This window comes from Oenanthe melanoleuca, chromosome 4A (genome assembly GCF_029582105.1).
Source record: "Oenanthe melanoleuca isolate GR-GAL-2019-014 chromosome 4A, OMel1.0, whole genome shotgun sequence".
Lineage (NCBI taxonomy): Eukaryota > Metazoa > Chordata > Aves > Passeriformes > Muscicapidae > Oenanthe > Oenanthe melanoleuca.
Window position 1 is genome coordinate 19,710,682 of NC_079338.1, and position 25,882 is coordinate 19,736,563.

Here is a 25,882-nt window from a genome sequence, read left to right on the forward strand (position 1 = left end):
GCTCGGAGGGGTCGCGGCCGCGCCGGACTCCGGGCTCGGCACCCAGCTGGGCTTTGCCGAGGATTGTCCACCGTGGGCGGCTCGGACTCGAAACGCAGCCCGGCTTTCCCTAACTTTTCTGCGCTTCCCGTCGCGGGACTGGGATTTTGGGTTCTGATAACTTGCTAGTGGCGCCCGGGTTTGGGTCTCCTGTTCTCGTCCTTCCCGAATAATCGGGTGCTCTCCTGGTCGCGAAGCGCCGGCTCCTGCTCATCCCTCGCTGCCTGTGGCGGGGGCTGGCGGTGCGGCAGTGCAGAGCTGCTCTTGCCCAGTGCGATGCTTGATCGAGCAGCCGAAGTGTTTTACCGAGGTGAGCTGCAGTCTGTGATTCTAGAAGTCAGAATAGCATTTTGATGGAGATCCTCAGCTGACAGGTGTCAATTTAAATGCGGCTTTAGTTACATCCACCTGATCTTCCATGTGTTAGAAGTGATAAAGCCCTTTCTGCCTCTGTCTTCTAGCTGCAGCTTGTCTTCTAGTTACGAATAGAATTATAGATAGATTGTGCTGAAAAAAGTAATTTTTTGCTCATAAATGAGGACTTTCCTGTTGAGGAATTTATTCTGGAACAAGCTGCAGAGTACATTTACATTACAGTAGCTAACCCAGAACATAGCCACTGTTCCACAGTAGCCATTCCAGACAATTTCCCCATGAAGAAGTTCTAAATGTTATTACTTGCTTTTGTGCTAGAATTTTTTGCATATCTTTCTTCCCACCATTTTCATCTGGCCTTTGTCAGCCTGATGACTCTGAGCTTACAACATTATCCTCTGCATTGAAGGACTGGGGATGTATTTTACTACTTTGCTCCTTAGGGGAAAAAAGACATTAACTCAAGGCAGAACTTTATTTTTTTGGAATTAATGAAATGGAAGTAAAAGGGTACAGCTGAGAAAACAAGACACCAGAGAGACGCATGCAAACAAGCCAGCCTGGCTGTTTACTTTGCTCTTGTGCAGCTGTAAGGTGCCACGCTCCAGCAGGGGCTCCAGCATGCCCGGGCTCTCTGTTCCCATCGCCCTTTCCACGGAGAGGGGAGCGCCGCTGCCTGGGGCTGAAGGCTGTGCTTGGATAGCACTGCCTGTAACTGCAGGGCAGGAAAACTGGTTCCAGCATCAGCTGGCAGTGGGGATGGGAACTGCCTGGTCCAAAGGAGCAAACCCAAGTGAGTGCAGGTGATAGATCAGCTCAGGAACAGCCCAAGGTAGGCAGGTATGTCCCTAGAATGTGCAGAGCAGGTGATGTAATTGTAGCTGTGAAGCTACAGGTTTTAATATTTGTAATGACAGCAAACACAAAAAAAATCCATGCTAATAATGGATTAAATTTCTTTAGGGTAACGCATGTCTCTCAGTATTGAGTAGCTGAGTCAATCTGAAAACCTGTTCTCAAGAAAGAGCAGCCTTTTTACTGTCTGTATTGGACTTTGGTGCTGCTCTGGTGTGTCTGTTAAAGGGAGGAGATGCCTCAAGCATCCTGGGCTGTGAGAGAGGCCAGTCCCCTTCCCATTTGAAGTATGCCAAGCATACTCAAGGAACTCTGTGTGGAAAGCAAGAAAGAGCTGTTTTAAAGGGCAGTGCTAGCCTAAAGGTGATTAAGTATTCTGTCCTTATTTAGCAGGATACACTCTTTAGTGTGTTGGAAGTGTTTGTAATTAGATGGTGTCTGCCAGGAGAGCTTTAAAATCATCTTTCCTGTTCATTGGTTTTGTATCTGTGGTCTCCATCTGCAAGACAACATGTATTTGGGGATTAGCAGATGGTGCCATGGTGGTACCAACATGAGGAACTTTTTGTATCTGGTATCTTTGCTTCATTAATGGTGGTATTTGTACAGTCTGTATGAAGTTTTTTTCAGGTGTTAGAGTTGGAAACTCAAACTGCCCCTCATAGTACTGGTGGTGATTTCTGAATTATATAAGGTTCAGGTTGTCAATCTTGGAAAACAAGCCCTTGCTAACCATGTATTTCTGTTTTGCCATTGAGAATCAGCAGCACCAAATTCATTAGGGTGAAATTTTTGTATATAAGATAACTGGGTTTGTCTTCCTGTAAAAAAGTGTAAATATACTATATATTGCAATAGCAGAAAATTCCACGTGTGTTAATTCTGCTGTGGAAAATATGTGTGTGTTTATACATAGATCTGTACGTACAGCCTCAGTCTCTTCAGCTTGCAATAACGAAAATAGCAACAAACTCTTTCCTTCCCTCAAGGCCAGCAATAACCTTGTCAGTGATTTTCAGAGGAGTCTGTGCTCTGCAGACAGCACTGATTCCTTCCCTGTTCCCAGCATTACACTCCAAATGCTTCTGGGTTCCCCTGCCCTTTCCATGCTGCCTGCCAGCGGTGCCCTAGGAATCCTCTGGCTGTACAGGGAATGGTACTTGTCAGCCTGGAATGAGCACCCTTTCTCTTAGAGACATAGGGGCTGCCTGATCCTCACTGCCACCCTCCAGCACCATGGCCAGTGGGAGATGTTTTGGGCTCGACTGACTGAGTTCATCTTTCACAGGTGTTTGATCCACATGATTTGTACACTGGAGATCAGTTCTCCAAGGTCCTGAGCACATTAACAGCTGTAAATAAAGCTACTGAAGGTAAGAAAAAAAGGGGTTCTTCCATTGTCCTTTCAAATAATTTATTGTGTATATACAGGGCCAGTTTTGAATTTTTGTTGATTTCTACTTTATGCTGATTTCTTGCGGTTTGTCAAATTGGGCTGCCAGCACTGATGGCTGATGGTGGATGGTAGGATTGACATTTCAAGCTTCTACCAACTCTGGGTTATAATGTGATGTTTCAGAGTTGCAGTGTGAACTGTGCAGAGCTCAATTATCACTTTTGCACTGAGAGACCTCTGCTCAGTTTTGAGCGTTAAGCATTAAGGGACATCAAAGTAGGTCAGTAGAAGGAATCCGTGATGTAAAGGAAATGCAAATATCAGATTTTAAAGAGTGTGTTTTAAAGCTGAAGAGAAAAACAGCTCCACTTGCATAATAGATTTTAAAGAGTGTGTTTTAAAGCTGAAGAGAAAAACAGCTCCACTTGCATAATACCTTTCCTGAACATCAAAACAAATGTTGTTTCTAGTCACTCAGTCAATTGTATTGATGTTTTTCTCTCTCTTCTCTCCCTGGTTCCATGGAGTAGGCTCCTGGATCCGGGCATCAAACTGATGGCTGTCCTGTATCCCTGGGAGCAGAAGTAGGCTGCTGAAGTGAAACAAATCAGCTTATCCTGATTCCATCTCAGATATGTAGCTGCTCCCTACAGATTGCTTTAAAATTATATTCAGTAGCATAGTCTGGGAAAGGAGAAGTTCAAGAGGGGGGATGATGGCACAGTGGCACTCTGGAGAGGGGTGGGGGGACCAGGGTCCCTTTTCTGGGGTGATGAGGAGCAGGTCTGCCTGGTTCTGGGAAGAGTTCAGAGCCTCTGGCCATACAGGTGTATTAGGGCAGACTCCGCACACCCACCCAGGTCCAGCACCAGGAGAAGGGTTAGTTCCATTTCCCTGTTGCAGGTTACATTTAAGATGGTTTAAAAGAGGAAATTTCAAAATTAAACCTGCCCCACCCCCTATGATTTGTACATGCACAGGTGTGTGTCTCTGTGTAATATTGCTCTGAAGAAACTCCAGTTCTGAGGCTGCTGTTCTGCAGACTCAGCTCTGCTGACAGCTCACTCTGTAGAAGTTTGGGAATGGGAATTCGGCTTCAGCACCTCCTCCCAGCCTCTCAATTCCTCAATTACCAACAGCACCCACTGACCCTGCACAGAAGCTCTTGCAGTTCAGCATGATGGGGGATGTAAAATGTAGGTTAACTCTGCCAGGAGCAACCTCTGCAAATGCTGCTGTTATGATTGCTATTTTCTTCATTATTCTGAAAGCAAAAGAAGAGATAAACTCTCCTTCCTCTGTCATTGCCTGTTGCTGGACTGGAGAGGAGTATGGGTTGTGTGCTGAAAAGGTGGCAGGGCTGCAGTGCCATTTGCACATCCAGCCTCTTATTTACAGCCCCAACTCTATTCTTCCAGCCACCCATATGCCGGCTCATCCCAGGACAGGGCTTTGCTGGGGAGTAGTTCCTGTCATATGTTACTGATGGGGCTGTACAGAAGCTGGGATCCTCTTGGTTTCATTGCAAACATCTGTTTGAACATATGCTCTCTGTGTTTAAATGTTGAAAAGCGCAATGCCTGTATTATAATTAGCTGCTCAGGCAGAGAGCACCCTTGGGAAAAGTACAGGGTAAAATAAATACATGTCTCAAACATTTACTTTTTGGTGGCTTGGCCAAATTCCTGAGGAGCAGGAGCCTGTGTCCTACAAACTGCCACTGCAGATGGTCCAGTTTGTCTGTTTTGCCAGAGGCCAGAGGCTGAAGGGAGCATCAGGATAAGCCTGGTACCAGCTCCTGCAGCTGCAGCAGTCGCCAGGGCTCTGACATGCCTGCATATCCCACACCCACAGCACTGCTGCATCCCAGCACCCCGGCTGGAAGCAGAGGGAAGGAGGTGTCAGCTAAGGAAACACTGTGGAAATGTATTTCTGAGCACCCATTTGAAGTCCAAACCCTTGTGTATTCATGGGTCTTTTATGCAAATAACTGAAGGCATCATTTGTAGTGGATAAACTTGTAGTTCAGCAGCTGTCCATCAAAACACAGCAATACAGAGCTTGATGCTTTTGTCTGCAAGGGAGGGCAGGGGAGGAAAACCAGCTGTGCTGGATCAGACAAGGCCCATCTGCCAAAAATAGTGTAGGAATGCGAGCAGAAAACCCAGCTATTTTAACCATAGTTTAAGCAACATATGGCAGCAGTGTTTCATGCTGGACCAGGCATAAAATAGGACACTGTCATGATGCAATATAAATGATACACTTCCCTGCCAAACTGTCTAAGGCAGTTTTACATTTGTTTCTAGGTTGCTGCAGTTATTTATAAATAAGCTTTGGAAGATTGGGAGGGGCAGGGAGAGTCATAAAATCAACAGTAATGGAGTCATTTCCATGGGACTGTGGCTGATGACTTGAATAAGCGAAGTCTGGACTCAGGATTTATGCCCTCCCTTCCAGAAGGAATCAGGGGAAGAATATCTCACACTGGCAGCCAGCCATGCCCCTGACCTGTGAGTCACCAAGAGCAGCCAAAACCACTCCTGCTCAAATATCAGGATGCTTCAGAGGGAAAGACCCACTCTGCTGGCAAAGTGGGTTTTACATGGGAAGGGGTTTTGCAGTTTTACAGCCCAGGAAGCTGGGAATTCACTGTGCAGTTGTCAGGCAATTGTGTAACGAGCAGGGCAAGAGAGAAAACTGACTTACTGGCAGCACACAGGGTTTACCATGGATGTTGTCCTTGGCTGGAGCATGGAATGGCTAGATTGATGTGTGAGTATGGCATGGCTGGGCTTTGCAAGGCAGCAGCACTTGGAAGTCACAGTCACAGACCTGGCCCCCACTGTGCGAGGGGCAGGGGACAAAAAGTTCCTTCCCCAAGAGCTCACAGTTTGTGTTGCTCCAGGTCCAATCTAAGGATGAGGTGTTTCCCTATTGAAATAAAAATCCTCTGAGGAGAATAAAAGCCCAGCTGAGTTCCTGTAACTCCTACCAAACTTCCCCTTCAGAATGAGTTTTCCATGCTTTCCATTCGGACTGGAGGAGAATGGAGGAAAAGCAGCTTTGGAGTTTTCCAATTTCTGCACACTTTTCATGGCTTCACTACCCTCTCCTCTTGCAGTGTGTTCAAGGCAGGACTCCAAACATGGTCCAGGGACTTGCACACCCAGCACAGGGATTCCTGCAGACTGCTCTGTTCTGCCTTTGAGGTCTGTGGACGTGCAAGGTCCCCACTGCAGGTAGAAAGTGCAGCTCTGGAATGCAGAAATATCCTAAAATCTGGAGAGAAGCTACAAGGCCAATCTTACAAGTCCTTCACAGTTTACTGAAGTGATAAGGTCTGCTGTTGTCTTTTGAGCACCATGGGACACAGAAAGGAGGTGGTCTGCGTGGTGTCCTGCAGGGTGGTGTGGGGCACAGTAGCAGTGAAGCACTGGAAATTACTGGCTTGAATCCCCTGTTTTTATGCCTCTGCAGCATCCAACAGGATTCTGGGGCTGAGCACTGCCAGATCCTGCAGGAGCTGGAACTGCTCTTAGCAACAAGAGCAAGGCTACTGACTCAGTCCCTATACAGTGAGGACCAGGAAACTTTTTCCCCTCTGGCAACTTTTTTGGTATTAATATAGAAACAAATGATTAATTATGAAAACATATGTGTCAGAACAGCAGCATTGCCTCCAGCATCAGGTGGGGATAGAAACAAGCCTAGGGGCTGCTTTGCAGAGCAAGGAGCTCTGAGCGTGTGAAGGGGCAGCTCCAGGAGCTGCTGGGATGACCTGAGCCTTTCCATGGGCAGTTCATCTGGGATGACACTCTTGTCCTTCCTCAGCTTGAATCCCCCTCTCGCATGGCTAATGGCAATGGTCCATGAACAGCAATCAAAATAGTGCCTAGCCTCTTTCTGCTGGATAAGGAGCCCAGAGGGACTCCTAATAGAGGAGCGATTGTGTTCAGCGTTCCTCCCCACTTGGTGGGATAGCCCACACAGCAGCTGCAGAGCTAAGACCACTCACTGGAGAGCTGAACTTTGACACACCTTCAACAGTGCTTAATTGGATCCCAGAAACATTCCCAGTGGGAAATCACAGTACTGCGTACTGTTCTACTTTTCTATAGTTTTAAGGGGTATTTCAAAGAAATACTGCAATTGAATGTGTGGCTGCAGAGCTGGCACAACCTAGGAGAGCCTTGGGATGCAATTCAACTTCTTCATGATGGAAGGGTTATCCCAGCTGAGAAAACCACCTTCACTGCTGGCTGGGAGTACCCCTGCTGCAGATGCCATGCACTTGCTGTCCTGCTCTGGTAGATGCTCTCTGAACAGTTGTGCCCTGTTCCTGTTTTCTTTACAGGGCTTGCTCTTTGCTTTGCTGTGATGTGGAGGGATGGTGGACAGCTGGGTAAAGCTCTGACGCTGTTTTGTTTCCCCAGATCAGCTGTCGAAGGGGCCATGCTCACATCTGTCCTGTCCTAAGCCCGTGGCTGGAGCCCCGCCGAGCGACGCCAGCGGCGCAGCTTCCCCGGCAGCGCGGGTGCTCCGGAGGCAGTCCCAGCCTGTGGTACCCTGCATCTAACCTGGAGCCGTGGGTGTGGTGGCCTTGGGGCTAGAGGAGTGAGATCGGTTCCTCTGGGTCAAGACCCCTGATCTCCATCGTGGGTTTGCTGTCTCAGTTGGACAGAGTCCCAAAGCCTCTCCAAACTGCCGTGTTTCTCTGTGGGACATGAAAAGAGTGATTCTTATCTGGCACCCACTGCACTGGGAGACTAAATTAATGCTTGGGAGGGACCCTGTGCTCCACTCAAGGGAGTGTTTATGCAACAGCAAGATATTATTGGTTGTTATACAGAGCAGTACTGAAAAAACAGCTGTCACAACTGAGAAGAACAATGGCTTGTCCTAGTGATTTCTGCTTTTTTGGACTATTTACTGATGTTTTTCCACATTTCTTTTCTTAGGAGATGACCGAGAATGGCAGTCATCAGCTGGTGGTAAAGGCCAGGTTCAATTTTAAGCAGACCAATGAGGATGAACTCTCTGTTAACAAAGGGGACATTATTTATGTCACCCGAGTTGAAGAAGGGGGCTGGTGGGAAGGTACCTTGAATGGAAAAACAGGCTGGTTCCCAAGCAACTACGTCAGAGAAATCAAATCCACCGGTAAGCAAACTGCTTTCAAGGGCTGATTGAATGTCAGTGGCATAATGCAGTGAGGACCCTCGTGCCTTTGGGAAATTGCTGCTATTTATTAAGGACCGTTTGTGCACTTCAGGCAGCTGGGCTAATGGAAGGATCAACAGAAGGGTAAAGTGCAGTGTTTCGGATGAATTGCTTGAGAGCTGCTTCACCCTCTTCCCAGCACACTGTGCCTTTCTCTTGCTCCCCCAAGCCCCAGCAGCATGGAAGCAGGGATATTGTCAGAGGATGAGGGCAGAGATGGATGTGGGTCCCCTCTGTTGTGGGGAGCTGTCAGGTCATTCCTGTGTCTGAGCAGAGAACTAGCTTTTTGTTAGAGACTTTGGTCAGGCAGTGTATTTGTGTTTGATCCTGGCTTTTCAGGCATCAATGGAATGGATGCTGACCATCACAGTGTGGAATCTGACAAAAACTGCATGGCCACAGGGCATGGTCCCTGTTTTGGTCCATAGTCATGGCTGGTTTTTTCCCCAGACGTTTCTGCTGCAGTATTGTGAAAAGAAGAGGGAGGGGATGATCTGTCTGATGACATCTGCCTTTATTGAGCTTTGTCTTGAGTGTCCTTAATGTTTTCTGGGATGTGGTTTTACCCAGACAGTGGGTGGTGATGATGTGAAGCCCCTGGCCAACTGCCCTGTTACACATCCATTCAAGCAGCTCACCCCTGCTCAGGCCTTTGTGTGAAATTAAACTGCTTTTTTGCAAAATGCAACTTAACTCCTTAGTGTGCCTTGAGGATTTACCATAGACAGAGACCAGTTGTGCTTGGTGCTGGTTCTGTGGCTCAGGAACTGCTCTGGCCTCAAACACTGAGATGCCAGCAGGGGTCTGTGAAGTCGCTGCAAAATGTGCAGCCCCTGTTAGATATCCTTGCTTCTACTTCAGCAAAAATAAAGCAAAGAAGGAAGAAAAAATTTCATTATTTAGTGCTCAGAATTAGGTCCATTTTTATTTTATTCTAAATGAAAAAAATCATTGTTAGGATATCTCATCTCCCACTGTTTCCCTCTGGGAAATTGTGTCTGAGCTGGAGCAGGAAGTTGCAGCAGGGATTGAAGGCTTGTCTAGCACAACTCAGGAATCACTAATTACCTCAGTGAGGGGAGAACAGAGATGTTGTAAACAAAAGAGGGCAAACTTGAGTCCTACAGGGAAAATCACAAGGGAGCTGCACGACATGACAGTACCTCACTGAAGGGTCAGTCTCCCATAGGTCCTGACGTAAGAGCCCATCAGATTTTTCTGGCTGCAGATCTTTTCCCTCCAGATGCTCTCTGGACACCATTTCACGTGGCAGGAGAGTTCATTGCCCTGGTGTCTGTGTGCTCAGGAGATTTGTCTGTATTGCAAGTGAGTAAACCCTCCCTGCCCCAGGAACGCTGCGGGGCTGCAGCTGCCAGGGAGCTGCTTTTCCCACCTCCACAGTGACTTGTCACTCTGAATGGAGTTATTTGTATTTTCAGCAGTGTCCATACCTCTGCTGTATCCTAGGTGTGCCCTTTGGGTGGAAATTTTCTGTGATTCTGTGAAATAACTGTAGAGCTGAGCTCCTCTGGGCCTTTAGCTGGAAGTGACAGGAAGCAGTACAAGGGGAATAATTAGACAGTACATAAAAAGGCTAAATTTATCAATTTCAAGTTTCTCCTCTGCTATGAGTGTGAAAGTAATTGACTTGTGTGAGGATTGCAGGGAGGCAGGAGAGCCTGGCTGCTGCACGTGGCTCAGAGCAGTTTTAGGATGCAGGGTCAGGAGGGGACTGCACTGCCTGCTTGTCCCAGTCCAGAGGAGGGGATGCAGCTGCTGGGAATGCCAGCTGCTGGAAGGGAAGGGGCGTCTCTAGGGAAGGAAAATTGGAGCAGGGTTTGTCCATGTGTGTGTGTGTGTTTGCACATATGTACAGTACTGGAGGCATCCACAGGGATGTATCAAATGCAGAATGAGAATTGATTTCCAGGGTTTTGTGAGCTTTTCATTTTAATCTACCTTCATTCAGAGAAGGAGTTTGCATCACAACTGACTGTGGAAATGAGAGGTCAACATATGGATTGGGGTTGGCTTAAAGTGCCTTGTGAATCACCAGGAAAAAAGCACAGCATCTGTCTTTTCTGACAGACACCCAGTTTTAAAACCAAATTTAGTGGGACAAGTGAAACAACACTGTAGTTGCAAACACTGACAGATACTGGGCTACTGCCAAGGATTTTGGAGCAAACCTGGACATTGGTTGGCAGAGGCTGCACGAAGGTTCTGATGTGACTGGCTTGGCCACTGTCAGTGTCATGCATACCACTGGTTTTATCCTAGTTTTTTTGTGAAATGGGGAAACAAACCCTGCAATTGAAGTTCTGTGGTCACAGGAATAAAGTTACATTTTCTGGACATAATGTGGCAGTGTCTTTTCCTGATGGAATAATGAGAGCTGTGCAGTGTAATTTATTCTTTTTTTTTAATTTTTTTTTTTAATACAGATAAACCACTCTCTCCCAAAGCATTAAAAGGGCCAGAAAACACTCAGCTGACAAAGAATTATTACCCTGTGGTAAGTTTTAAAGTGCTGATCATACATTTTAATAAGTACCATGTTATTAAACTTCTGAAGTGTCTCCTTCCCTTAAAAATTATTGAAGCAATTTGTAACAATTGAGGATGTGATTCTGTGTTTATGTGCAGCTGTTGCCATTCCCTTGATTCACGGCCATTGAGACAATAAAACACGAATGGAAGTGGCTGCAAGATGTCAAAAGTAGAGACTTGAAGTGGACAGCTGAGATAATTAAGGAGAGGTGGCAGCTTTCAGATCCATGCAGGGGTGTAAGGCCCAGTATTTCCTGTTGATGGGGAAATAATGTCATGGTGTAAACAAGCCACATTAGGGCTCTGGTCCCTTTCCTGGGTTTGGCTAAGGCCAGGGTGTCTCATCCAGCAGCTGCAGCCCTCAGAGCACAGGCAGCTGCCACAGCTCATGGCCTGGCTTTGTAACTGGGCTTGGCTTTGGAGCTGGTTCACAGCCTGCCAGGCCATGAGTTGCTGCTGCAGAACGGGTGGGGAACATCCCCTGCTTTACATATTGCTGCCAAAGTGAGGAGGTCTGGCAAAGCAGGGGCAGTTACCTTCCCCCTGTATCCAGGCTATGGTGTAAGAGAGAGATGCCTCATGTGAGCATCCCTGACTCTCAATGCTGGAGCTAAATCCTGCTCATCAGTATCTCTAAATATATTTCAAGCAAAGCAGAAGCAGTATGTCCAGGGAGCTAGAAACCACCTCCACTGTCTCCAGAGCTTATCCACTGTGAGAAACTGAAGTGCTGACTGGGAGTGTGCAGGCACTGGGTTTGGCTGCTGTGCAGCCAGAGACAAACCAGCTGCTGAGATGGATTAGCAGCACCAATCCAGATCATTACATCCCTGAAGTGGCAATGAGATGTGCCCTGGCTTGATGTGCTACAGAAGCCATCCTTGGTGCAGCCTTTAACACCTGCTTTCCAGGCCTCCCCAAGTTTGCCAAGTAAAATCTCAATGTTTGGCCACCAGGACTTTCCTGAGTGTTTTGGGTTCTCCATTAAGAAATGTAATTTCTGGACTTAAAATACACTTCCATGCTTTACCAGACTTGGAAGCTGATGTCATGTTCTTTTGAGTAATTTACTAGTACAAAGATTTTCTCAGTGCTCTGTCTCTCATCCTAGGTGTTGCAAAATATTCTGGAAACAGAACGAGATTACGCAAAGGAACTACAGTCACTTCTTGGAACTTATTTAAGACCCCTCCAGTCTTATGATAAGTAAGATATAAGAGCCTCTGAGGTGGGGAGAACACTGTGGGAACCTTGGGGTGTCTTGGGCTGAGGGCACGTGTTTAGACATTGTCCCCTCAGGTGAGATGGGAGAGTGATGTTCTAAGGCCTCTCTACTTCAGTCACTTCTCCCTTCCCAAAATCTTCATGTGGGAAATATTTTTGTGACTTTAGGATGACAGAAACAGGCAAGTTAGCTTTGGAAACATCCAACCTCACTCAAGGAACAAAGAAGCCCCTACCTGTAGGACACTCCTACCACAGGCATGAATCCCTGAAGACAAAACTCTATGTCTGTGCACACACCTCCCTCCCCACCTCTGGCTGAAATCCCATCTGTCCATGTCTATTAGACAGCTAAAGATCTGAGAAGATTAGTGGGATTAAATTATTAAAATCCAATTAAGATAATCCTTGGCAGCAGACATTTTCTCCAGGAGACTGTGGTCATAGCTCACAGATCATGAATTTTGCGTTCTGTCTAATGCTGTATCTGGGGCAGGAGAAATTTTTATGTCTGTTTGGAAGGGCTGCTGGCAAATAAAAATGGGGTGCTCCTGAGAGCAACTTCTCTTTGATGGTGACTGATGTCTCTTGTAGGCTCAGTGCCGGGGACATCGCAGCGCTGCTGGGAAACATGGAAGAAATCTCTGCTTTTCAGCAAACACTGAACCAAGCCTTAGAAGAAGTTGCAAAGTAAGTTTGTGTCATAGCACTGAGGTTGTTAAGCTTTTCAACTGTAGCTAAAAATAATAGAAAGACATTTTCATTAATGTTCCGCCTGGCTGCTGTCTTAAGACTTGTTAAATATTGAAGAAAACTGAGGACTGAGGAATGGTGGCAGGCAGTGCAGGAGGGAAAGTAGAAGGAACTCTGACATTTCTGTGTTAAGGCATCTGCTGAATGAGTGACCTGACACAAAAGTGTGTAAGTGTGTCTAACCCAAAGATGCAGGCACACGCAGGGTGGGAGATCTGGCAGGCATGAAGACTGGAATTGCTGGGGAGCAAAGAGCAAATTATTAGAGGTGATAATTTCCTGCAAGGAAGCTGACAGACATGTTTAGCCTTAGCTAAAGTCTGAAAAGAGATGGGGAAGGCCTGACTATTTGGAATATATTCAGGCCATGGCTTCTCCTTCTTTCTATGTCTTTTCGTATTCATGGGAAGTCCAGAGAGTGGAACCCCCCCTGCACTGCCCCCAGTTCCAGCACATCCTCGTCATCCTAGCTGTAGCTCTGCTGGCGAGACATGCCAGGTTGAGTCACAAGTTGCCTGAGGCTGATAATGGGTTGTAATGCTCACTGTCTGCACCACAGGAGCCCAGACCATCTGAGGATCCCCTTCTTCTTTCTCACCAGGTAGTAGGGGTGGGTATTTTGCTCAGTGCTGCAGTTGTGAGGTGGGAATGTCCCTGAGCAGAGGGTAGTTCCTGGGCAGGCCCCTGAGAGTGCTGTAGCTGCAGGGTGCAGATCCAGAGGCTCAGCATGGCTGGTATGTTGGTGTCTGTAGGCTCCCTGAGAACCAGCAGCGTGTGGGAGGCTGTTTCATGAACCTGCTGCCCCAGTTCCGCTCCCTGTACCTGGCGTACTGTGCTAACCACCCCTCAGCTGTCCATGTCCTCACACAGCACAGGTGAGTGATGGAGGAGGAAATTCAGACTCCTTTAAAAAGTTAACTTTTGTTATTAATACTTGGCCTGCCATGGCTGTTGACCTGTGTTTTAATAATTGGGCAAGGGTGTTTCCTGCTGCTGGGGCTTTGGACTCTTCAGTGGGGCCTTTCAACTTCAGCATGAAGACAATTCATACTGCTGGTGTTCAGAGCTGATCTCACTTTTTGCACATACAGGACTCCCACCTTGGGTCTAACAGGCAGTCTCAGCTCTGGCAGTAGCATCTTGAGTGGTTGTTACTTGCTAAAGGACCCAGATGCTGTTTCAGACCCACTGCTCAGGTGCTTACACACTGACAAATGGGAGGGTGTCCCCTGTGGCACCATGGTGGGGGGCACATCATTGCAGAAGGACAATGGTCATCAAGTCACCCAGCTACCTAGTTTATTAACTGAGCTTCTATTCAACCAAATGGTTGATTTTCAGGGTCACTGGTAGATCACATTAATAACATTTTTCTTCAACGTGATCCGCATGAGTAACACTTGAATTTGTGTGATGTCCTGCTCAAGAATGTGCCTAGCCAGGATGCTACCACTGTGTCATCCCTAATGCAGGTTAGCTGTCCTCCCTGCAATGATGGGAAAGCCAGGACCACATCCATAGTGTTTAAGTGTTCCCATTCTGCAATGGGAAGTCACAATATATTTACTTAACCTGCTGAAATCCAGCTTTAATTCAGTGTAACCACAAGCCTGGGTCCAGCAAATGACTCATTCGTGTGATTCCTCAGTCTAACCCCTTTTCCTAAATGAACCAAAGAATCATTTGGGAAGCGTGCTGACACACAGAAGCCATGATCTCTGGAGCAATGTACGTGCAAACATCTGCATACAGCTTCCAGCAGGGTCCCAGTGCATTGCTGCAGCCTCCTCCAGCACAGCACCAGCCTGTGCAGCCCCTTCTCCCTGCACAGCAGATGCCTGGGCCTGTGCCACCTTGCTGGGTGGGGGACCAGCTGCTGACCCCAGTGTGCCCCAGGGGCTGTGCATTCCAACACCTGGGGCCACACAGCATCCTCTCCTGCTTTCCAGGGAAGAAGGGTCTTGCTTGGCTAGAAGCTCCCTGCCTGTTCCATGGAATAGGTGGTGGGTGCTCAGAGGGGAGTTTGTGCTGCCTTTAGGGAGGTCCAGCTCAGAGCAGAGCCCTGGCTATCAGGAGAGCATGGGAGGCAGCAAAACACAGCTCTCAGCTCTGAGAGCCCTCCTTGTTGTTGTTATTGTTGTTGTCTCTTTTTATAGTGATGAGCTGGAGAAATTCATGGAGAGCCAGGGTGCGGCCAGCCCAGGCATTCTCATCCTGACCACGAGCCTCAGCAAACCCTTCCTGAGGCTGGAGAAATACGTGACCCTGCTGCAGGAGCTGGAGCGGCACATGGAGGTGGGTGGGGTGTGGGGCTGCTGGGCAGGCTCTGCCCCGTGGTGCTGCCAGAGCTGCTCCCTGAGCTTCTAGAGACACCTCTGCCTCTCGGTATTTGAGCATCATGTGGCTAAAAGTCCTTACCATATCTCCAGGGATCCCAGACATCCCCCAGACATTGCCCACCTTTCAGATTAAAAGTGAGATACTGGTAGAAGAGTTTGAGAAATGTTGTGGAAATGCATTGCCTGCTCTTCACCCCAGCCCTTCCTCAAAGATGGGCCATTTACAGCACAAGTGAAAACAGAGTCTAGGTTTGGGCTGCAGCTGCTGTTTATTTGCACAGCCGAGAATAAATCTGTGTTTTTGTTATGATTTGATGAGATTCCTAAGCCTGGGGGCTCACTGCTGTGGCTCAAAGGCACATTCCCACCCACTGCCCCGGGGCTGTGCTCCTGGGTGGAGGCCGAGCTGCACAGACAGACGTGGAGCTGGCAACCAGCACAGACACGGGTGGAGAGCGAGTCCCTAGGAGCAGGGACAGCAGCCAGGGGCACAGAGACTTCTTGGCATGATGCAGGTCTGCTTCAGGGCATTTCTTGCCCCAGGGACTGTGCTTTTGCAGCTTTGCTACTTACTGCTGGTGCACTCCAGCTGCAGGAAGGCAAAACTCAGGGGTGATGCAAGGGGCTGAAGAAAACAAAACTAACAATCTGTTTTTAAGCAAGTTTACTTTTTCCCTTCATCCGGTTTTAATTACAAGTTAATTCAGCACACTTATCCATGACCTACAATCAAGCCAAAGGATTAAAATTCTAATGCTTGAGCCAGGGATATTCCTGCATAGGAGAGCCTGCAGGTAGGCACACTCCAGACCTACCTGTACCCTCTGACCCAGCTGAGCTGAGCCTGGGGCAGCCACCATGCCCATGCAGGGGTAAAGTGCTCCTTGCAGGACAAACATTGTGCTCCTTGCAGGACATACACTGTGCTCCTTACAGGACATACACTGTGCTCCTTGCAGGACAAACATTGTGCTCCTTGCAGGACAAACATTGTGCTCCTTGCAGGACATACACTGTGCTCCTTGCAGGACATACACTGTGCTCCTTACAGGACATACACTGTGCTCCTTGCAGGACATACATTGTGCTCCTTGCAGGACATACACTGTGCTCCTTGCAGGACATACATTGTGCTCCTTACAGGACAAACATTGTGCTCCTTGCAGGAGAGCATTGTGAGCAGAGGCATTGTGCTTTCTGCCTGCTCTTCGCAGCTGGCTCAGTAGTGGATTTGGGGACATACACGTCACCTATTTTTCTTAGTTTCTAAGCTAAGTGTGGGAGTTCTGTTGCATGAATCATTAGGGCTGAGGTTTAAGCTGTGATGCTGTGGGAAGAGGATGGCTGAGTGCAGTGTGGATGTACACCACTGCATTCCCTGCACTGCTGCAGAGCTGCTGAGAATGCAGGTGTGTTCAGGGCAGCCATTGTCCCACATTCCAGGTGAGCAATCCCAGGCTGCAGGGACAGCTCCATCACTACCTAAACACCTAATGTTTTGCTTGGCATGGGGACCTGGTGGTGAGGAGCAAGGCCCTAAATCCAGAAGAAAATTCTGGGAGAGTACTAGCATACAGCTGGGATCAGATATAAGGGGCTTTTACCTTGCCCAAGAGCTCTCTGCTCAGACGTGCCCTCCCTTGAACCCAGAGGTGAAGCCCCCTTGGTGCTCACAGATTTCCACCCTTGATGGGACAGTGGCTGGAATACCTGGCACAGCAATGGAAGTTTCCTTCCTGAAGGTGCACCCTGCACTCCTGTTTGTTTTTATGGATTTTTCTTTTCAAGTCAGATTTGTTCTAAGTCAAATCATAGCTACTCTTGCTCTAGCTACTTCACACTCATTAAATTGTTATCAGTGAATTGCATAGCTGCCTTTAGCAATGCCATGTTGAAGTTGGTGGTGGGGAAGGTATCTGGGGAACTCTGATCTCCTTCTGAAGCCCATGCTGCCTGTATCCTCTGCCCTGAGTGTACTGGGACAGTGAGTGATGCTCAGGGTGGGTTGATGCTCAGGGTGGGTGCTGCTGCTGCTGCTGATGGCTGAGGAATTTGCTCTCCCTTCACTAGGAGGCGCATGCAGATCATGAAGATGTTTTGAAAGCCATCACATCCTTCAAGTCCCTTGTGGTAGGTGGCAATTCTTAAAATAGATTACTCCATTTCAGGTCTGCATTTCATGAAGAATGAGTCAAGCCTGACATTTGTTTCCTCATTAGGAAAAAAAGTCTTTTGGAATGGAAAAGATGGGTTACAAAGAAACTTAATTCCACATTTCAAGCCTAGAGCTGCTCCTCTGGCTGTGGCAGGTGCATGCTGGCTCTGTGGTGTCAGAGCAGAGATGCTGGATCTCCAAGTTTCTCCTCTGTTGCTGAAAGCCAAGTGTGGACTGTGGTGGCAGCAGGGTCCCTTTCATCTCCTGTTGCCTCCATTCCCTAATCATTTGTCATCTGAAACTAGAGCACTCGCTCACTGAGGGAGAGGTTAGCACAGCTGTGACTGACCCAAGTGCTGGTGCCAATGGGAGGTTCCCCTCTGAAACCATGGAGTAACTCTTGGTTTTGCTGAGGATTGCTCCATGGGCACCAGGAGGTTTGGATCACATTCCAGCAATTTTGGCTCCAGGTGCCGTGGCCATCGGTGGGGAACAGGGAGAAGGGATGAGTCAGAGATAACAAACCTATTTCTGTGAACTCTGTCACCTGCACCCCTCAAAGTCCTGCTGTACTGAGATGAAATAGAGGGGGGAAAGCCATCCATGTGCACAAAGGTTTACCTGGAAAAGCTTTTTTCAGTTATTAAAAAAGCTCTAGTCTCTCTTGCTTTGTAGCCACACAGAACCTTTCACTATAACCACTCCAGATATGGTCCAGCTTCCTTCCTTTAGCAAAACAGATGTCACACATTTGTGGCAGATGCAAGTGTTTAGCAGTGCAGATAAAAGATGGGGAGGAGAAAGTTCATAGAAAACAGGAAAGGGTGATCATGTTACATTTACTTAGAAACTCAGCACCCTTTCCATTTTTTCTGGAAGGTAATAGGGGAGTAACTCATTTAAATTATAAGGTGTTATTAATTTTTAGGAAATCTTGTAAGCGCTGAATGGTTTTACTTGAAATGTGTACTTGAGTGATGAGTAATTTAATGTCGTTATGACACAATAAAGAGGTTCAGTGTGGATTTGAGGTTAGACACGCAGAAGTGCCTCTTGTGATGTGCATGTGGTCCTGTTACAGCCCCAGGAAGACTCCTGAGCAAAGGCAGGGAGGGACCAAGCAGCCCCTGTGATTCACAGCAGTGCCTCTGCACAGATTGTGATGAACTCCTGCAGATTATATTTGGGTTTTTATCCTGGGAACATTGGATTCGGACACTTGGGGAGCCATCAAAACATAAAATAGTTGCAGAACCAGAGTAAATCCCCACAGTTTGGTTCAAGTGTATGTGGTTTCAAGCTAGACCCAATGCAGCCTCTCTCTTTGAAGAGCTAGATAGTCAATGAATTGGAGAGGAGGAAAATCTATCAGAAAAAGGGGTTTGGAAAAAAACCAAGCAGTTGATAAAAATAGCCCTTGTTTGGCTTTGCAGCATTTTTCCCTGTTGGCAGAGGGGTCAGTTAAAGAAAGTATTGCTTGGATTTGCAGGACACTCTGTTCAGTCAGCATTGTCCTTTCTTGCTGAGAGCTGATGAGAGACTGGTCTCTCCCTGGAGCTTCTCCAGTCCCCAGCTGCTCAGCAGTGATGCAGGCTTTTCAATTACAGCACTTTGAGACGATTCTTTTACAGCACTGCCTAGTCCTGCTTTTGGGTTCTCAGATTTGGGTTAGAAAATATCCACCCATCTGACTTGTGGGAACTCTGCAGTGCTACAAGTTCGACTCTGCTGTTTGGACAAAATCAAAATGGGCAAAATCCCTCTAAGCAGGAGCAAAATTAGAGACATTTAACTGTGCAGCTGTCCTGGTTTGGAAATTGTGACCCTGAACTCTCAGAGGTAGGGCTGGCTTGGAAAGAAAAGTTTGCTCAGTGCAGTTTGCAATTTCCTTGACGTTTGAATGTAATCATTACTTCATAAATCACTAGGATGTGATTTTTTTAGCAGACTTTTTTGTGATGGAGCCAAAGCAGGCTTTCATGATCCTTGACATGACTATCCCAGAGCCCACAGGGCTGTGTGAGTGTTGCTGGTGAAACTGGGATGGTTTGGGTTGGCTCCTGCCCTGCAGCTAACAAAGCTCTGCTGTGATTCCCAGTCACAATGCCAGGACCTGAGGAAGAGGAAACAACTTGAGCTGCAAATCCTTTCTGAATCCATCCAGCGCTGGGAAGGAGAGGACATAAAAATGATGGGAAATGTCATCTACATGTCCCAGGTTATGGTGCAGTCTGGGGGAAGTGAGGTGAGTGTGATGTTCCTTCTGCTGGCTAAAGACCATGTGTCTGAATGCCTGCTTGCTCCTGGGTAGCTCCTCTCCTTCCAGGCCACAAGCTGATGACAAATAACACTGATAAATTATTTTACCTTGGGAAGAGCTGTGCAATGGGACTGTGCATGTCTTTGGAGTGAGTCAGACACCCCGTAGGCTTAGCTTCAGGCCTTTAGTGACACACTTTTCAAGATAAGAAGCATCTCATTGTCATATAGCACATTCATTTCCCTCTTTCTCCCCTGTGACTTACTCTGAGAAATGAGAGTGACAAGAAAATGTCCTATGTGGAGCACAGGGGCTGCTCTGACACCCCACCCCAGAACTGACCTGTGTGTTTTGAAGCTAAGTGGAGTGGTTCTTGTCCTACTGGTCCTAATGCATGGCAGCAGTGCTTGACACAGACCTTCCCCAGTGGGGCTAAAGCCCTGTGTGCTGCAGGCTCAGTGTGGGAAAGTACCTCTAAGCACTGAATTGCTTGCTGTAGCAATATTTCCCTGAGAAGGGAAGACCTGTAAAACAAACTTGTGCAGCATCTAGTCCCAAAAGTCTTTCTTGTTTGGGTTGTGGGATGCTGGGGAACATAAGGCCTTCTGAGGCCCTTTGCAATGATTGGAAGAGGATTAGCAGGAGGCAGACAAAAAGCTATGCAGGGAAAACTGGTACACAAATGAGATGCTGCAAAGAAAAAAAAAAAATCAGAATAGTTGGTTTGGGAGTGATCTCACAGGCTGTGATTCCAGCTGCAACGGGGTCAGTTTGCTGGAGGCAGGTGCTTGTGATGCATTGCAGACTGGACTAACCTCAATTCTTATCCCCCCAGGAGAAAGAGGAGCGGTATTTCTTGTTATTTTCCAATGTTTTGCTGATGCTGTCTGCAAGCCCACGGATGAGTGGGTTCATCTATCAGGTAGGCATGCTTAGTTTGGAGTTGCAAGGCATTCGGTGTAAAAAAGCAAAACAGATAGTTCTTACCAAATTCAAGTCCTCTGCATCTTTCAAACTCTGCTGTGATGCAAACACCCCAGGCTGGGAACCTGGGCTTGGCTTTACCATGTGCTAGGATAGTCAATGCCTCATTGATAAGTGAATGCTGTGAAATTAAAAAAAAAAAAAAAAGAAAAAAAAAAAAAAAAAAAAAAAGGAAAAGTCTGGAAACCTGTTGTTCTACCTGCTGTTCTTGAGACTTGGTATGTTGGTAAGGTGTCCAGCTTTAGGATTTTGACCAGGCACCTGGCTCTCAGTTTTGGGCCATCGCTGGAAAATACTTCTAAAGCTCACTGCAAAGAGCATGAAAATTCCACTCCATGATGTAGTACATATAATTCTGCATTTCTTGTGTTTTACCATTTTCCATACCATTCAATGGCTGTTGAGAGCTTGGCTTTTCTCCAGCTGTCTGAAACCATCAATACTGCCAGGAAAAGCATGCTCTTGTTTTGATGTATCATTTATCATAGCAAGGGAGATAAGAAAGATTTGGGAAATATTTGGCTGGGTTTTCTGACTTGACCCACTGGTGGGAGTAAGGTGAGCAGGCAGTTCAGCATGCAAATTAGAGGGATGGGGAAGGCTTTCAGAAAAAGCCAGGGGAAATTGATCCTTCTGACTTGACTGTGAAAAGGGTTTGTGCTGAATGAAGGGAAAGGGTGGCAGATGAGCCAGAGATGACTCAGTTGTCATGGGAGCTTCATCTCCAGGGCTTGACCTAGTTGTGCAGGGAAATCTAGATCCATACATTAAACAAGACTCTTTAGTCTGAAGCCTTCACAAATTAATTTTAAATGGCAATTTCCAAAGAGAAAGGAATCATTAGAAACAGGCAGAACAACACCTGCTGACACTGACTGCTCTTCAATTCTCCCAGGGAAAGCTGCCTTTGACAGGAATGACACTGACAAAGCTGGAAGATGCTGAAGGGAATGAGCACATGTTTGAAATCACAGGTCAGTGGGGCCCTCTGCCTGGGGCAGTCCTCCCAGTGCAAACAACAGTTGCTACTGGAAGTACTGGTCCTCCTTCCCCTAACCCCCCACCATGATCTTCCTCCTGCTCTTTTACCATGTGTTGTCTGAGATTCTGAGAACTTCTGTCCTGCTTGAGGCAATCTCCTCCAAGTGCCCTGGAGCTCTGCCTCTGGCTGCTTTTGGAGACCACAGTGTTTTGTATGGGACAAATCTCTGGCTGCAGGAGCACTGTTCCGCACTGGTGTGCCCTCTCTGCATCCAGTAGCCATTCCTTGTAGCTCTGAATATGTCATTTATTGACAGATTAATGATTCTGGTCATGAGGGAGCTTTCATCCCATTTTTTCTTTTCTATTTATCTCATTACTTGTAGGTATACACAGTCATTTCATGCTCAGTGCCTGTGCTGCAGTTCAGCTGGTTGTGCTGGTGATATTTGGTGTCAGGATCCTGTTAATCATGGAAATGTTGTGTTTAATGGCCTTCAACATTAAATAATCTTCACACAGTCATCTCACAGCTCCCTTAGCATTTCTTGCAGCTCCCACATTGTCAGTGGCTGCCTGGAGCAGGTTGGGCAACATCATCATTGTAGATAAGATGCTTAGGGACATGGTTCAGTGGTGCACCTTCCAGTGCTGGGTTAATGGTTGGACTTGACAATCTTAGATGTTTTTTCCAACCTTAATGATTCCATTATTCTGTTTCTATCTCTGCCCTGGCCTTTTTGGAGCCACTGGACTGTGCAAACTAAGGAGCCGTTTCGTGCTGAGCTGATGTCACTCTGTGTTTCCTTCTGAGTCGCCACCACTTGCTAAAGGCAGTTCTTTAACCCTCTGCCACAGGGAGCATGATGGAGCGGATCACTGTGTCCTGCAGCACCAGCCAGGACTTGCATGAATGGCTGGACCACTTGCAAAGGCTGACCAAGGGGACATGCAGCACTGTCTCCAAAACACAGTCCTGGAGCCCTCATTCGGTGAGTGTCACCTCCTGGCCTCTGCTGCCTGAGCTCTCTGTTTCAGCAGTGCCCTGCACCGAGGTAACATGACACATCCTGCAGTTTGCTTTGTAACTCTGTTGTGCTTGTACCGTTTTACTCGTATCCTGCCCTATTTTTGTTGCAACTTAGATCTCTCAGTATCTCAAGTATCCATCCCCCTCCACTCCTCTGCTTTGTTTGGTGGTTAACAGTCTTGGTTTGCTTCTCATCTATTTTCTCAGACATTTAGTTCAGCTGGGCAGATCCGTGGGCCTCTGGAACCCCCCAAAATCCTCAAACCCTGGAGCTTGAGCTGCCTCCGTCCTGCTCCTCCACTCAGACCATCAGCAGCACTGAGTTACAAAGAGGTAATAATCCCACCTGCCTGTCCAGGACCCTGATTTCACACAATCCCTACACCTCATGTCCAGGTTTCATATCCCATGGCAAGACCACAGAAATGTGGGTTCTTGAGGATGCTGAGAGAAGTGACTCTGCCAGTTTGGCAGTGCTGTGGTGATGTTGGTCACTGTGCTGGATCTGTACTGGGGCTGCCGTAGCCAGCACTCTCAGCTGCTGCATGTCACCAGTCCCACATCTGGGTGTCTGATTGAGCCCTGTCTTTGGGCAGTGCCTTGGTGGACTGCCTTCTCCCCTTCTGTCTGCCTTGGTCCAGGCTGCAGGCAGGGGCTGCTCCCTGCTGGAATGTGTTCCAGCTCCAGCTGTAGCAGCAGCTCGGTGGCACAGGTCTGAGAAGCAGTAATGCACTATGAGGAAGAGGCAAAATTCCCACCCATGTTTTTTGTGTCTTCCACCCTGTTTTGGTGGCTGGAGCAGAATGTGGGGCTTGACCCTCCTTTGCCACCCACCCAAGTGTTACACAGCAAGGTCCTGCTGGGATGGCTTCACCTGCAGGAATCCCAGCCTGGGAGCTGAGAGTTGGTGTGGGAAAACCCAAAACACAGCCTAGCTTAGTTTTCACCCTGCACCACAATTGTAGTGCTCTCCTTCCCTACCTTATTTTAAATTTTTGGAATTACCCATCAGTACCTCAAGTAACATTCCCCTTATTGAGTGAGCACTCTGGATCTGAGTCAGCTGCCTTTCTTGGTACAGCAGCCCTGGGAGTGTTTCTGCCCCAGTGGGATGGGAGGGGGCTTGGACCCCAGCACTTGGGAATGGAGAGCCTGGCAGCTGGCAGAACTGTGGGTCTGCTGCTCCAGGTAGAGATTTAAAGTAGCCTCCTTTCATCTTGTTGCATTTATTTCTTAGAATTTGTAAAGTAATTTCAGTTTGGGAATTAAATTGTTTAAATACCAACTGAGCAGACTGAAAATGACCCATAATCTTTGCATATTTCAAATTCCTAATGGAGGTTAAATCATTTTTTGCTTGTGTGGTAAATTAAAAATATCGGTAGAGGCTTGAGGTAGAAGAGAAATTTTTCTGTGGGAAAAACCACAGATTGAATGATATCATTAATATCATGGTCCTTTGCAGTTTCTTGTCCCCTGCCACTCATAGTAGGAGTTAAACTCTGGTTGAAACCAGGGGAGAGGTTTTTGCACAGAGCCCTAGCCCACAGCGAGCCCCAAGGGATAGGATGCTGGATGGGACCCTGCAAGATGTCAGAGGACCAAAAATGTGGGAACAAGCTGTGCTGAGCTTGTCAGCCAAACCCACAGGCCAGCATGTCCAGCAGAGTAGGGCAGGCACAGCCTGGTACTCAGCCAGCCCCACCTGAGCCTGGGAGAGACCCGGGACACAAGCCTGCCATGACAAATGGGAAATAACTTTGGTTGTTGGCCCAAGCAGATCCACATCTGTCTAATCTCTCCCTCTGGGATGCTTAATCACTAAACAGAATCCCTATTTCACTGTATTTTAGTTTTTTAAATTTAAAGTAAAGCACAAAATAGATGATGCTGACAGCTCCATGTAATCACCTTCCTATAATGAATATATAATGAAGGAATACAAATTTCAAAGGTTACTTGCAGGGAAGTGAGTGGGTTTGTGGGTTACTGTGCAGGGAAATGAGTTTGATTTAAAGAGTAGAGATTCTTAGACATCCAGTGTTACTTGTCTTCTCATAATGTAGGATGGGATGGCACAGTCTTGTGCACTTCCTTGTACCCAGCTGTGCTCAGGAAACCTCAGACCCTGCTTGTGTACAGCACCTCACTCTTGTTATTTCCAATGAAATTGGGTCATTTTTCCTGTTCTGTTTCCAGTAATCATTTGAAACAGAACAGGTAAGTTTGGTGGGTAAAGTGCTGATGCCTGACATGGTAGGGTCTTCAGCGAGGGTGGAAGGTCCCCTTTGGGCAGATGGAGTCCTAGGAGATTGTCACCAGGGTGGGCAGAGCATCCTGGCTGGGCTGGGCTGAGCCCTTAGGGCTGGTGTTGGGCGCAGACCCTGGGCACTCCCTGGGGCTGGGATGGAGCCAGGCTCCTGCAGCTGTAAGTGCCACCACCCACAGACACCCACTACTAACTGAGGAGGCATGTTCTCTGTGTGCTTGGAGTGTATTAATGCCCACTCACCCTGCATGTCACATGTAAATTTTCAGTTTTGCATGAGATGGTGCTCCTTTGCATGTTAATAGTGCTTTAAAACCAGTACAGAGGGTGTGCTGCATTAATCGCAGGACTAACATTGAAATGTGGTTTAGAATTGTGGATTTTATGGACTTGATGATAAAAATCATCAGTCTCTCACACTCATCTTCTCTTTCTTTGCATATTCATTGTAGAGGATGTCTTATATCTTAAAGGTAAGGGTAGATACATCTCTTTGGCTTGCTGTGGCACAGAACGCTTGTTCCTGTTAGTGCTTCTTGTGCTTGCATGACCCTAATTGCCTTGTTGTATCAGTAAGTTATTGTCAGAGTCAGTAGCAACTGGCAAATATATTTTGAGATAACTCTCAGAAAGGATTTAGTGTTATGGTACTTAAATCTCCTGGCATGCCTCTTCTCCTTTAAATCCTTATTGCATGTAACCTACTAGTACACTAATTCTCTCCAAATCAGCAAGACTTTTAACTGAGTGAAGGAGATAAAAACCTGTGTTTCTTACTCATGGAGTCATAGCAAACACTAACTTTGTGTGTGCGTTTGTCTGTTCTCTGTATATGTGTGGGGGGGATTTATACTCTCAAATTGTGGGCATTTAGAAACAGAGCTATTTGCCAATTCTTTAATATTAGAAATCAAGTCAATTGAATAAACCACATTTTAGGGTTTTCTAGCACAGGCCACAGAGCTGGTAAGGAGACTAAAAGTGTTAAGAATGTTTTTGACTTCTTTGGCTGAAGGATTTTAGAGAATAGTTGAATTTACTACAGGAGCCTATCCAAGCCTGCAAGTGCAATTCCCGCTGCTGTTCCAGGGAGCAGTGGGTCACAACTGGTACAAGTGAAGGGCAAAAGCAATCATTTTTCCCAACTTTGTCATTGTCTGCTTTGTAGCTCTCTAACATGTTGTTAGCTGCACCCAGCTGTGCTGCTCCACTGTTCCAGTTGCCTTTGGTTCTGGTTAAACACAAGAGTCTATTTCTCTGTAGGATTCCAGCAAAAGTCCAAAAACAATGAAGAAGTTTCTTCCAAAAAGGAAAACTGAGAGAAAACCATCCGATGAAGAGTTTGTTATTCGGAAAAGTAAGTGTTGCCCAGAGACGCTTTGGTTGGCCCTGGATCCCTGGAAGTGTTCAAGGCCAGGTTGGCTGGGCCTTGGTCTTGTGAAAGGTGTC

The 25,882-nt window shown here is 47.2% G+C and overlaps 1 protein-coding gene across 5 annotated transcripts in view; it reads left to right on the forward strand.

The window, feature by feature from the left end:
- Positions 1 to 25,882, forward strand: part of ARHGEF6 (Rac/Cdc42 guanine nucleotide exchange factor 6) — a 38,398-nt gene that overhangs the window by 6,520 nt on the left and 5,996 nt on the right. For 3 of the 5 annotated variants that reach the window (XM_056491710.1, XM_056491708.1, XM_056491711.1), the window contains 16 exons: positions 2,558 to 2,642; positions 7,102 to 7,229; positions 7,627 to 7,828; positions 10,333 to 10,403; positions 11,550 to 11,644; positions 12,257 to 12,352; positions 13,168 to 13,290; positions 14,572 to 14,710; positions 16,825 to 16,884; positions 19,008 to 19,154; positions 20,005 to 20,091; positions 21,049 to 21,127; positions 21,993 to 22,126; positions 22,372 to 22,497; positions 24,886 to 24,906; positions 25,697 to 25,790. In XM_056491710.1, the coding sequence (XP_056347685.1) occupies positions 2,558 to 2,642; positions 7,102 to 7,229; positions 7,627 to 7,828; positions 10,333 to 10,403; positions 11,550 to 11,644; positions 12,257 to 12,352; positions 13,168 to 13,290; positions 14,572 to 14,710; positions 16,825 to 16,884; positions 19,008 to 19,154; positions 20,005 to 20,091; positions 21,049 to 21,127; positions 21,993 to 22,126; positions 22,372 to 22,497; positions 24,886 to 24,906; positions 25,697 to 25,790 (1,687 nt within the window). The remainder of the gene's footprint in view (positions 1 to 2,557; positions 2,643 to 7,101; positions 7,230 to 7,626; positions 7,829 to 10,332; positions 10,404 to 11,549; positions 11,645 to 12,256; positions 12,353 to 13,167; positions 13,291 to 14,571; positions 14,711 to 16,824; positions 16,885 to 19,007; positions 19,155 to 20,004; positions 20,092 to 21,048; positions 21,128 to 21,992; positions 22,127 to 22,371; positions 22,498 to 24,885; positions 24,907 to 25,696; positions 25,791 to 25,882) is intronic. The other 2 variants (XM_056491709.1, XM_056491712.1) reach the window with 1 other exon arrangement.